Here is a 14131-nt window from a genome sequence, read left to right on the forward strand (position 1 = left end):
AGCTTCCCGTTAACTCAATTTCAAAACAAATTATACTGACTGCATTTTTGCTTCCGCCTTGCTTCCTAATGGCAGGGTGCTATGGAAATGAGCATCCTGCTTTATGGAGTTGGGATGGGCATGGCTCTCCTCACAGGATTACAGTGGACATCTGGAAGTACTAGCTAAGAAGAAAGTGAACTTGCAGGAGTATAAAGCTGGTCCTATATTTTTTGCCTTACTAAGAGATGGTTTGCACTATTAAAGGGCAGTAAAGGGTAATTTTGATGTGTTTTTTTATCCTTCTCCTCCTCCTTCCTATCTGCCCCATGTGTCTAGCTATCCCAAATCTTCTGTGTTCTCCCCACCCCCAGAATGGTGGTGGTGACAAGTGAAATGGAAAAGGAGCTGCAGTCAGTCTTCTGTATTCACCCAGAGCAAGAGGCTCTTACATAGATCTATTTTTAAATGCTGTAATAAATCAGATTAATCATGGCATTTGGCTGGTCCTTTCCTTATAAACAAGAGTTGAACTATTCAGTATGTTTAAAATGTTCACACTTAGGGAAACTGAAAACCAACCTGTTGGGAAGGGTTAATTTAGCAGTTTTGAACAAGAGGCAGTTTAGTATAGTCCTCACACTTAGAGTATACACTGAGGCAGACTGCCCAGGTAACAGTCTGTTTCACCACTTACTAGTTGTATGACCTGTGCTATTGAATAGTTAATTTCTCTGTCAGTTTCCAAATTTATAAAATGAGGAATTCTTAAGTCATTGAAGTATAAGCGATTTTACATATGTAAAATACTTTGAAGCTATTAGGTGTTGTTATTGTTTTAAATTCAGTTGTTACCTATCATTCAGTACTTAGAGCTGTAAATAGGTTTTTATTTTAGGAGCTAATGAACAGTATATTTTAAATTTATTTATTTATTCATTTTAGAGAGGAGAGGGAGAGACAGAGAGAGAGAGAGAGAGGAGAGACAGAGAGAGAGAAGGGGGGGAGGAGCTGGAAACATCAACTCCCATATGTGCCTTGACCAGGCAAGCCCAGGGTTTCGAACCGGCGACCTCAGCATTTCCAGGTCAACGCTTTATCCACTGCGCCACCACAGGTCAGGCCTGAACAGTTTATTTTAAAGTAGAATTTATGTTACTGCTTTCCCCAGAGCAAACTGAAGATTTGCATCAATAAAAATTTACCCAAATAAATCAAAACATTTAAATGGAGAGGAGGATTAAATGAGAAAATGTATGTTAAACCCAAGTACTCTGCAGTGGTAAGTGTGGTTGTTATCACTGGAGTCAGAGAAGCAGTTGAAAAATCTTTATAATCTAGCAGATTGAGGTATTGGGTATTTTAAATATTTTAATCTATCTTTACATAAGAATTATAAGGTGTAGAAATTTAATAACAAGTGTATATCATTATTTTAATAGTGTAAACATGTGTGAATTATTTATAAACTAGAAAAAAAGACTCACCTACATTTTCAAATAATTTTTTAGTTTATAATCCAAAGAAAGAATATTTTTATATCTTTAGTTAAAGCTGCCAGCTGTATTTTCCTGTTAGATTCCAAAATGAATTTTACTCATTTACTTGCTTTCTATTTTCTAGTTTATTTCTGCTCTAAAATTTTTTTGCCAGTTTTTCATGTTATTCTATAATTTTAAGGTCTAAAAGGATTTTTTTTTATTAACACATGAAAACAATTTTTCCTTTAAAATATAAGCATTTCTTTAGTCACGTCCCAGATATTAATATGAAGTATCCTAATATAGTAAATTTTTATATTGCCTTCTATTGTAATATGAATTATGTTCTGATTGTTAATTTCTACGTAATTGGGTTTTACATTTGTTCTAATAAAAACATTGTAATCAGTGAGTATACTGTGTATATTGTTCTAGATTATTTCTAGTTTTTGGTAGTTCCATGTACGTTTGAAGAAAGATTTAAACTCTGCTTTAATGTACAGAAAGACTTCACTTCGTATAATTTCAATATGCATAAATTTAGTTACCATGTTTTAGTAAAATATCATCAATCTCCCAACAAACCTTGTAATACCTTGAGCATAGAACACCTGTAAGTCTGCTTCGATTTTGAACTTCAGGACTGTGAATTAATAACAGGTGATGTTTCCAGTGGTTTCCAACATTTTTTACTTGGGGACTGGTGAAAATAGAATTATTTTGGAGACTGCTAAGGCAGAACTTACCCTGAACATAAGCGAATTCGACTGAGATCATTTGGTCTATAATCTTCATATAACATCAGGGTGGTTAACTCTTGTGGACTGGCACAAAGTTTCTGGCAAACTGGTCTTCAGACCTGCTGTTTAAAAACACTGTTTAAACCAACTTAATTTGCAGGAAATTTGTTCCAGAGCAAGTTTAAAAAACTAATAGACTGAGGCAGTATTCAGTTTTTTAATATTTTTTCTGTTTTTTCAAATTTGATTACTTTTATTGACTTTTCTTCATGTTCACTAATAGTTTCTGTAATCTTCAGTCTGCTCTTAAGCTCACCCAGTGAATATTTTTAGAGATACTGTCCTTTTCAGTTCTGTATATTCCATTTCTCTTCTGAGCCGTCATTATCTACTCACTGGTAATGACCGTATTTTGCTTTAAGTTCTGGAAAAAGTATATAATACTAGCTTTAAAGTACTTTTTTGGTAATTCTAACATTCAGGTTATGCAATTATCTATTTTTATTAATTTTATCTTGCTTGTGGGACACTTTTGCATATCTAGTGATTTTTTTTATATTATACTGGTCATTGTAGTTACTCTTTGTAAGGAGGCTAGATTATGTTGTCTTCTTGGAGTGCTGAGTTTTGTTCTTTCAGGTTATGTTATTGCAGGATCTTTTAGGTTTTTGTCAGACTTGATTTTCTTTGTGAAGCAGGCCTATGCTAATAGTGAACTAAGGGGCCTTTACTCCTCAAGTATGGCCTTTTTGGGATTTGAACTGAATGCCCGAAATGCTCTTTCTCCTCTGGGTGAGTGGAGTACTAATCTGCTTGGCTTGCCATAAGTAAGTACCATGTACTAGGTGGTTTAAACAACATAAAGTTATTTCTCACAGGTCTGGAGACTTGAAGTCTATGATCAAGGCCCTGACAGGGTTGAGGGCTCTCCTTTTGGATTGCAGATGGCTGCCTTCTCACTGTGTGCTCACATAACCTCTGTATGTGTATGGGGGGGGGGGAGCTTTCTGGTGTCTCTTCTAAGGACACTTAATCCTGCTGGATTATGGCTCCATTCTTATGATCCCATTTTACCTTAGTAACTTCACCAGAGGCCCAGTGTCTAAATACAGCTACACTGGGGGTTAGCTACATAAGAAGTTTGTGGGGGCACAGACATTCGGTTTGTGCCAGGCAGGAATTCCAAAGACTCCCAGCACTGTTCTTCTTTTCAGCCCCATGCTAGGTGATCGCTGCTAGACCTCACAGAGCCTCACCCTGTGTGAGTTGGGGGTTAGGGGAACCCTTGATCAGCAAGGAACACGTTCTCAAAAATCTGGTCTCTGTCTCCCAGCTGCTCTACTGGGGCTGGTTTTCCTTTTGTTGGGACAGATAAGTGTTCCTAGCAGAAAGCTAGGGCCATTGTGAAGTTCACTTCAAATTTCCTTTCCTGAAAGGTCTCAGACCTGCACTGACTGTTTGTTACTCGTTTCTGAACACAGTTGCCTCATATTTTTTGGATAGAATAGTAAATTTTGTACCAGATACTCTGTCATGGTTGGAAGCAGATCATTCATGTTATTTCCAAACATAGTTGGAGGAGCTTTAAAGATCTCTTGTGGGCATTCTTGTTTTATATAATTAATTTTTAAAATTACCGATAGAGCCTATTTTATTAAAAGTTTTATTGGTAGACTTGAATTCTTTTTAAAGCTGTACGTTGAACGTAATGGACTGCATGGAGGGGAGCCTTCATGATGGACTGCTGTTTTTTGATATTTGAATCTTTCTGAAGTATTTCACTGGGTATATGAGGCTCTCTCTATATAGTAATCAAAACCTGGTGATGAAATGTTATGACTCACACCCACCAAACCCTGGAAATTTAACATGTAGGCCCCAGGAGAGCTCGTTTAACTCCCTTACTTTCTTTGCATTTGATACGGGATAATGTGAGATAGGGCTCCAATACTGGGCAAAGTGACATGCTATAAAAGAATGGTTCTTTAATTATAATATTTAAAATTTTTCCAGGAGTTTGAAATACTCCTCAGTACATAATTTAACTGTTATTTTGTTCACATGGAAAATGAAATGCTTTCTGGCAGGCTGTTATAAAGTCTTCAGATTTTATACTTTTTATGAAGAGTAATCAGGAGCCCTTTATTTGTAGAGGGCTGGATAGAGTATTCAAATCAGGACTTTTAATTTTCTATAAAATTAGGTAAAAATATTCTGCTTAGATATTTTTGAAATGATTGGAAGGGTTTGTGGGGCTGTGTTGCATAGGCTTCACATTTAACTGTGTATCATACAGCCAAAATTATGTGTCAAAATTTGATAATTGGTGATTCTGGTGTCTCAAAGAGAAAGGGATAGATTCTTAGATGTTGTAACTACTGCAGATAATTTTGTAAAAATATTTTTCTGTCCTTGTCTCACACCATGTGCTAAATGAAATTCCAGAGGAGACTAAAGATTTACCCATAAAAGAAACAAAACATATATATAAAGGAGAATATAGGTGAATATTTAATATTCAGGTAGTTCTAAACACAGTGCTGAAGGATCCTTTAAAAAATGATAGATCTGTACAGCAGAAACAAAACTCCATCATAATTAGCAAAGAGAAGAGGTGAGCATGACGTTGGCAAGTCATATGCAATACATGTGATTTGTTCTTCAGACTCAAGATATAGTCACCTATGTGTCACTGTACAAGAAGTCCCTTGCCTGCCTTGTTTTTTTTGTTTGTTTATTTGTTTTTTTAAAGCAACACATTTATTTCTCACAGTCTGAAGGCTGGGAAGTCCAAGATAAGGTGCTGGCAGATTTAATGTCTGGTGAGAGCCAACTTTCCGATTCATAGATGGTCGTCATCCTGCTGTGTCCTCACATGGCTGAAGTGGTTTTGAGATAGCTCTCTGGGGTTTTTCTTTTTTCAATTAAATTTATTGGGGTAACATTGGTTAATAACATTATGTCAATTTCAGGTGTACAACTTTATAATACAACATTTGTATACAGTAGTCTATTGCAATGATTTTCAACTGACGTGCCACAAGAATTTTTAAAACATGCAATACCTGACTATTTAGTCCGGGGTACTTACCTCTTTTCTTAGATTGTCAAATGAAGAAATGACAACAGTTAACACAATAGCCATCCAGCATGAATGAATCAAAATTATACCTATTTTTCTTTTTTCAAATTGACTAAACATATATTTTTTGGTGTGCCACAGAATTTTTAATAATTAGTTTATGTGTGCCATGAGATAAAAAAGGTTGAAAATTGCTGTTCTATTTATTCTATGCTCACCACCCAGAATCTGATCTCCTACCATACCTTATGTTTGACCCCCTTTACCCCCTTTGTCCTCTCCTCTTCCAACACCATCCCCTTTTAGGAACCACCTTTCTGTTGTCTCTATTTATGAGTTTTTTTGTTTATTTTGTTTCTTCATTTGTTACTTTTTGTTTTATATTTCACATAGAGGTAAAATCATACAGTTCTTGTTTTTTTCTGACTTTTTCACAGCATAATACTCTTTAAGATCCATCCATGTTTATCACAAATGGCAGTTTCATCTTTTTCATGGCCGAATGGTATTCCATTGTCCATATGTACCACATCGTTTTCCAGTCCTTCATCAAAGCACACTGGGGTTGTTTCCATGTCTTGCTTTGCCTTTTGAGGCATTTCCTTCCCCATTTATCCTGTCTCCTGTTGAGACTCCCAAAGGAATTATCATTCTTCTTTATTAAGTAGAAAGAGAACTGGAATTTCATAAACCCACTAGTGCTGTTGCCTCTTGTTGTCACATAGTGTTGCTATTGCTGCTTGATCCTGTGAAACACCTTGGGTATTGGCCTGCTCAGCAGTGAAGCTCTTGCTGGTTCAGAACTTTGCCCAGACTTACTGGGGCCACATTGGGCATTATAAAAAACTCTAATAGTTAATATACTCAGAAGCTTTGTTACTGTTTCCCACGTTACAACCATTGTACCCGGGTGATGGGATATGGGGGAGCAGCCAGTATCATTCATTCATTCATTCATTGAAAAAATACTTACCAAGTACCTGTTTTGTGTCCAGATACTGTTCTATCCACTTGAAATAAAAATAGTGAACAAAACAAAATAAAAAATTCATGCCATGATGGATCCTGTATTCTTTCTGAGTGTTGGTGGTAGGGAGAGAAGTGGTAGCGATAGACGATAGACAAGATAACGTGTTTATGCTCTGACACATCTATAGAAAGTTTGAGCATGAAATCCTGACATTTCTTAATTATTTTGTATTTGTTCTATGTGGAGCATCATTACAAAGGTACTAGTGAATAACAAAAACGAAAGTCGGTTCTAGGTGGATTTAAAACCCACAGATTGCTAATACCTTCTCACTAGATATTGTAAGCACTGTGGCCACTGTATAGAATGGTACATTATGCAGCTATTAACAATATTGGTATAATATACTTATGAACATGGAGAGATGTTAATGATAAGTGGAAATGTAGGTCAGGAAATGATTCACTTAATATGATCACAGTGTTCGTGGAAAATACTTTTTCTGTACCTCTGAGATTTCCTTCAAGAAGAGGGAGTTCCATTAGTGTCACCCTTAGTTTTCCCCTGCTTTTTTTTTTAATTTTTTTATTTATTTATTCATTTTTAGGAGAGAGAGACAGAGAGGGAGAGAGAAGAGAGAGAGACAGAGAGAGAGAGAAGGGGGGAGGAGCTAGGAGCATCAACTCCCATATGTGCCTTGACCAGGCAAGCCCAGGGATTCAAACCGGCAACCTTAGCATTTCCAGGTCGACGCTTTATCCACTGCGCCACCACAGGTCAGGCTCCCCTGCTTTTTTGTTGACTCCATCCCTGGTGTAGTGATGTTTCTGACTGGTAAGTTTGTGGTTAAGTGGCTCTATTGATGCCCTTTGTCCATGTAGGAGATAGCCAGTATTTCCACAGCCATTGAGTGATTTCTCATCTATTTCTCGATGGAATAACTTGTGCAGGGCCTCCCTCCTGCAGGGTGATGTCTTCCTGTGAAGTGCTAAATCAAGTGATTTTGGTTTAACATTAACAGAAGAAGAACTGGCAGCTATATCCACTGATCGTGGATTGATGATTAAACATAAGGAATTGTCCTTGAAGCTTCTTGGATTTCTATAAAAGAAGAATATGTGGCAGTATCTAAAATAGCTTTGAATATTTTACTACAGTTTTCAACATCCTATTTATGTGAATTAGGATTTTGTACCTCCAACACAATGAAGAGTAAAAAAAGAGGAATTCTTCAATGTATTGACAAGGAAATGAGAGTTTGCCTTTCGAATATGATATATGCCCAAACATTGAAGAATTCGCTAGGACACATCAGGCACATGTTTCTCATAAACACAAGAATGAAAAAACTTAACACATTTGTGCCGGGACCTGCCGAATTTACTAAATCTTACTAAGAATGTATCTATCTCTCTCTCTCTATATATATATATAAAGATAACTTTTTTGTTGTTTTTTTATTTTTTAACCCATCTTCTTTATGAATTCTAAAAAGTATAACTCAAAAAATGTAACATAAAAATGTTTTTTAATGTCAGAATAAATTTAATTTTGTCATATTTATTTTGTTTAATTACTATAAAAGCACACTTGGACTTTATATTTCTCAGAAATTTGTATGTAGTGTGTGGACAAGGCCCACTGGGGGTGAGGACGATGGAGATGCAGAGACCCAACTCCGGAGACCAGGTTCAGTGATACAGATCCTATTTATTCAGGAAGTAAACTAGCTTATATACACAGGTTCAGCCAATAGGATGTTACAGCATGTCCTTCATAGCTAGTGGCTGAAAAGGTCAGGGAGCTGCCTGGTTGGCGCTGAGTTACTTCCTTACAGCGGGCGAGCTCCCTCCTGGGTGTGCCTAGGAGGGTTTCAGGTGCTGGAGTGTTCTCACAGCATGGCATCAGCCACAGCTGCTAGGAATGTGCTCTGCGCTCTACCTACAATAGTGCACCTACAATTATTTATGGAATTTTAAATGTGCCCCGACTTCAAAAAGTTTGAGAACCACTGCCTTAGAAAATTTAATTCATTTAATTATACAATTTAAAATTGCAATTAGTAAAGGTACGTTTCAGAATTTTTTTCATAGTTCTTTTGTATTTGGCAAAAGCAAAAGTGTGACTTCTGTGCCTTTCTTGGTATTTTAGAGTAACATATGATATGACTTAATTTTTGTGTTGCTACTATCTTATAGAAAAGGCCACAAATGAATATAACACTGCAGAAGATTGGAGTCTTATTATGGACATATGTGACAAAGTTGGAAGCACTCCTAACGGGTAAGATGCTCAGTTATGCCTGATAAGTGTCTTGAAGACTTAATAACCTGTGTCTCTTTTCTTGATGTAACTTTGAAAAGAAAATGGGATTTTACAATTTACTTTGGGGGGAATAAAAATAAACAAATCATGATGACAGGATTTATGGGATTAACTTTATCCTAAAAGAGCAAATGGAAAAGAGTTCACCTCAAACCTGAGATAAATGAAAATACATAAAACCTTGACATAATAGAGACACATGTTGCCTGACCAGGCAATGGCGCAGTGAATAGAGCGTCAGACTGAGATGCAGAGGACCCAGGTTTGAAACCCCAAGGTTGCTGGCTTGATTGTGGGCTCATCTGGTTTGAGCCCAGCTCACCAGCTTGAACCCAAGGTTGCTGGCTTGAGCAAGGGGTTGCTCCGTCTACTGTAGCCCCCTGGTTAAGACACATATGAGAAAGAGATCAATAAACAACTAAGGTGCTGCAGCGAAGAGTTGATGCTTCACATCTCTCTCCCTTCTTGTCTGTCTGTTGGTCCCTATCTGTCTCTCTGTCTCTGTCACAAAATAGGAAAAAATAGAGACACATGTTAACTGTGAATAGACTAGTTGTTTAGGAAATTTTCTTGTAACTTAAGACATGTATGGAAGCCTCTTAATAATGTAGATAAATATAATACCATAATGAAAAAAGTGAATATAGAACAGGGTGCTTTTGGGGGAGATGCAACAGTTAAGCTGAACTGATATGATCATACTTCAGAAGCTTAGAAGACTCATCATTTGTTTTAACATCGCAGCTTTTCCAGGTGCATTCATGCATGTTTATATTTAAACTTTCTAAGACAGTAAATCTTGCTCCTTTTTTCAAGTTAAGAATTTGCTGTCTGAAAGCTAAGTCTATCTTGAACAAATGAAAAGATTTTTTTTATATGATCTAGTTCAGTGGTCGGCAAACTCATTAGTCAGCAGAGCCAAATATCCACAGTACAACGATTGAAATTTCTTTAGAGAGCCAGATTTTTTAAACTGAAACTATATGGGTAGGTACACTCCTTATCGAGGTAGCGCCCACACCTGGTACTTTGTGGAAGAGCCACACTCAAGGGGCCAAAGAGCCTCATGTGGCTCGTGAGCCGCGGTTTGCCAACCACTGATCTAGTTGTGTTGACTGATCTTTTTTGAAATGGTTTGGCTCTTGATTTTAGAATATATAACCATTGTAACAAGTTTTTTAAATTATTTTTTTAAACTTCTACGAGTCTGTGAACCCAAGATTGTGTAAAATCATTTAATGGGTTTGTTCCTGTAATGAAGTAAATTTTTCAGGTTTTTATTTTTAAATTTAAAGTTATTTGGTAATAATATATTTCATGTTTTTAATGTTTGATTTGAAATTCTGAATACATACTTGATCATTTTAATTTTTTTCTTAGAGCAAAAGATTGCCTAAAAGCCATAATGAAAAGAGTAAATCATAAGGTTCCTCATGTGGCTCTACAGGCATTAACTGTAAGTAAAAGTCATGTTATTATTGAACTCAGATTTTGTTTATATTTATTTTAGTAAGATAATATCAATATATTTATATTGATTTTTATTTTAATTAATAGCTTCTTGGGGCTTGTGTGGCAAACTGTGGAAAGATATTTCATTTAGAAGTATGTTCCCGTGATTTTGCAACAGAAGTGCGTGCTGTGATAAAAAATAAGGTACATTTTAAAAAAAAATTTAAGCTTTTAAAAATTACATATATTCTGTGTCACTTTAACTATATGTAACATTAATAAGTTACATTATGAAATCATATTTAGATAAATTTGATTTTAAATAAACTGCTTTCATTTACAGTACCAAAAACTGTTTCCTCTCCAGAGCATACATGCTAATAATGATAGCTAGTATTTCTACTGATGGTTAGTTAGCAGTCACAGCTTTAAGCATTTTACATATACTTTCTTGTTTAACTCTTAATAACACTTAAAAGTTTGATTCTCTTGTCATTCTTATTTTATTAGCTGCAGACATGGAGGTTTAGAAACTAAGTGACTTGTCCAAGGTCATGCCAGTTAGTAAGTGACACAGCTGAGATTCAGATCCAGGTTTCTGTGACTCCACAATCCAGACTAACCACATTCTGTACTGATTGCTATTAGAGATGGAGAGCAAAGGCAGTCTTTATTTTAGAGCCAGGTGGAGGGGGTGGTCTTCACTATACGGTTGTTACTACTGATTTATTTGAGATGGAAACTGTGATTTACCATTCTCATGCAATTAGTGGCAGAAATCTCAGAATTTTAGTTTAGTTGACATAAAAAGCTTAACTGAATATGAAAAAGAATTACCTCTGAGTATAAAAGATTTATTGTCATTATAGTAAGACTTAGAAATTGATGTTCAAAAAGGGTAATTTTTGTAAGAAATAACTACCTTAAAAGGTAAATGGGCATAAATCAAGTACTTGTGTTGGCTAGGGATTGCTGGACTTTTATTGATGTTCATGTGATAAAAGAAAATTTTGGTGATAATTTTCTTTGTTGTTAATTAATTCAAGTATTTATTTTAACCACAGTTTTTTTTTCTTTGCCTTTTCTTTAAAAGGCTCATCCTAAAGTATGTGAAAAACTGAAATCTTTAATGGTGGAGTGGTCAGAAGAATTTCAAAAGGACCCTCAGTTTAGTCTCATATCTGCAACTATTAAATCTATGAAAGAAGAAGGAATTACTTTTCCCCCAGCAAGTTCTCAGGTGAGAGATTCATTCAAACCCATGGTTGACTCCACTGTTTTCAGTGTATGTATCTTATATAAAATCTGGGCAAGGTCTGTTTTAATCATCACTCACCTCCACTTTCAAGGTTAGCATAGTGCCTTATATTTAATAGGTGTTCTAACTAGTGAATTTTTACTACATATCAGGACTTTGAGAAGTGGCTTAACCATAAATAATCTGTTTTAATGCTACTCAATAGTTATATAGAAAGGCATAGATGTATCAGAGAGCCTTATGTTCAAGAAATTTGAAGGGTAGTTATATACATGTGAAAAATAACTAAATTATAAGTGACAAATATGGATAAGGGGTACAAAGACTATATGCCAGGAGAGAGAGGTAAGTACAGACTGAGCTGGTGAAGGCAAAGAGGTAGAATTCTTAGACTGGAATGTATTCAAGAGGTAAAGAAAGTTTAAGATCTGTTTGTTGAAAAGTGAATATGCCTGGAGGAGGGAATGGTTTGGATATCAGTTGGGCTGAACTATAAGACTAGGAATTTATATGGAGATAGGGAATAGCTTTAGTAGGATAAGGATGGGGGCAGGGGTGAAGAGTCAGAGTGGAGTTCATTTAGGTCTGTGAGAGAAAAACATTGTATCTTGGGTTTTGCTCTCAGTGGGTCTTGTCCTCTAGTTAATATTATGATATAGTTGGGGGAAAGAGACTAAGAAGAAGAGTATATATTTATGTTTATATATATATTTTGTAGACTAAAGAGACAAAGAATCTTTATAGCTAACTAGGTCTAAGGATGCAAAATAGATTTTTGGAACAGAAGTCTTATAAGTAGCAAAAAGGAAGAATTTTTCTGCTGTGTTCTTTCTGCATGTCATTCTCAAAAGTCTGTTAAAGAATTGGTTGGTGATTCAGAATCCTGGACATCTCTGTCTTCCATGCCTTTAAATTTAAGTATGACCTTTTTTAGTCCTCACTGTGCCTGAATAGCCACCACCATTCAAACACAATGAGTAGTAAGAGAGGACTTAATATGCGTTCCTAGAACAATACCCGTTGTCTTTGTTCCCTTTCCTCACCAGTAGTTATCATGGCTTCTTGCTACCATTTCTCTTGTAGCTCTATGCCTATAGTGATGATAACACTTCTCACTGAGTAAGAACCAACTCAACTAGCAGGGGAGACATATGTGAGAAGTAATTACAATACAATATGAGAAGTGCTATCACTTATACTCAGGGAGCTATAGCAGCACCAAGACAGACCTCCTAGTTTGATGGTAAAGGCAGAGAAAGGTTTAAAGGCTTCTCAGAGGATATCAAATCTCGCATGGGTTTGAAGGTATAAGCCAGGGGTCAGGAACCTTTTTGGCTGAGAGAGCCATGAATGCCACATATTTTAAAATGTAATTCTGTGAGAGCCATACAATATGTTTAACACTAAGTACAAGTAAATGTGTGCATTTTATGTAAGACCAACACTTCTACAGTACAATAAGCCTCTGAATTCTTTTTAATAACATTGTTATGCTGTTGCTAACCAATGACAAATAAAGTACTTCTTACCATTAATGTGACTTCTGGTGCTGCATGGTTTTGCTGATGGCTTTGTAGTCTGGTTGATACGAGGTGAGGTTAAGCTTCATGCAGGCGTTGAGACTTCCATTCGTTAAACGTGATCGTAGGTTGGTCTTAACGTTCTTTAGATGTGAGAAAGACTGCTCACATGCATACGTAGAGCCAAACATTGTCAGTATAGCAATACTCACATGCTGCAGTGTGTTGTATGTGATGGGAAGTGCTTTCCAAATTTTGACAATCAGCTGATCCGCGGGTTGAAGTTTTTTCATTTCTCCCCACTTGTGTTTGCTCGCCAGCTCTGCTTGCTGTCGTGCAAGTCTTTCCAAATCTTCATTCAGTGTCTTGAACTTATTCGCCCGCATGTCTGAGGCCTTCAGGTCAGCAGCTTGTAGCTTAAAATCTCTGACGTAGACACCGGGGATGTAACTCAGGTCGGTGCTGTCCACTGCACACTCATGTGGATGGGTGATGAACTTAAAAAGACGAGTGTGCTCACGAAATTCTCCAAAGCACGCTTTGAATGACTGCAGGAGATTAGATGTGAAGCCCACTAGCTGCTGGAGATAAAGATGTTGAGCAGGGTCATTTGCTGTGCATGCATCTTTAAACTCTCACAGTTTTTCAAAGTGTAATAAACAACCTGTTTCGATGTTGGCGATGAAGAGTTCCAGCTTGTTTTCAAATGCAAACACTGCTTGTTGAAGAGATAAGACTGTATTTCCAACGCCTTGCATTTTCACATTGAGCTGTTTCAGATGTTCAGTCATGTCCACAAGATAGAACTTCAGGAGCCACTCAGTGTTAGCTAACTCAGGATGCTTGACGTTTTTCATTTCAAGAAAAGTCTGGATTTCACTCAGACAAGCTGCAAAACAGCTGAGCACCTTCCCTCTTGACAACCGACGCACATTACTGTGCAGAAGCAGACCAGGAACATTATTCCCAACTTCATCCAGCAGTGTTTTAAACTGGTGATCATTTAAAGCTCGGGCAACAATAAAGTTGACCACCCGAATGAGCAGCGATATCACCTCACCAAGCTGATTGCCACACATCTGAGCACAAAGCTCCTCCTGGTGTAGGATGCAGTGAAAACTTAGGATGGGTCTTTTTTCATGTTCACGAAGAAGCGCTATGAATTCTCTGTTTTCCCCACCATGCACGGAGCACCATCAGTACACACCGAAATAAGTTTATCCATCGGTACATTTTTTTCTTTAGCAAACTCAGTGAAAGACTTGAATAAATCCTCCCCTCTTGTTGTTTCTTTCATAGGCAAAACAGCAAGACTTTCCTCAGG

The 14131-nt window shown here is 36.7% G+C and overlaps 1 protein-coding gene across 3 annotated transcripts in view; it reads left to right on the forward strand.

Moving 5' to 3' along the window:
- The window catches only part of STAM2 (signal transducing adaptor molecule 2), a 53935-nt gene that overhangs the window by 10234 nt on the left and 29570 nt on the right, over positions 1-14131 (forward strand). For all 3 annotated transcript variants that reach the window (XM_066280009.1, XM_066280008.1, XM_066280010.1), the window contains exons 2-5: positions 8451-8535; positions 9958-10033; positions 10135-10233; positions 11123-11269. In XM_066280009.1, coding sequence (XP_066136106.1) covers positions 8451-8535; positions 9958-10033; positions 10135-10233; positions 11123-11269 — 407 coding nt within the window. The remainder of the gene's footprint in view (positions 1-8450; positions 8536-9957; positions 10034-10134; positions 10234-11122; positions 11270-14131) is intronic.

This window comes from Saccopteryx bilineata, chromosome 5 (genome assembly GCF_036850765.1).
Source record: "Saccopteryx bilineata isolate mSacBil1 chromosome 5, mSacBil1_pri_phased_curated, whole genome shotgun sequence".
Taxonomy (NCBI): Eukaryota; Metazoa; Chordata; class Mammalia; order Chiroptera; family Emballonuridae; genus Saccopteryx; species Saccopteryx bilineata.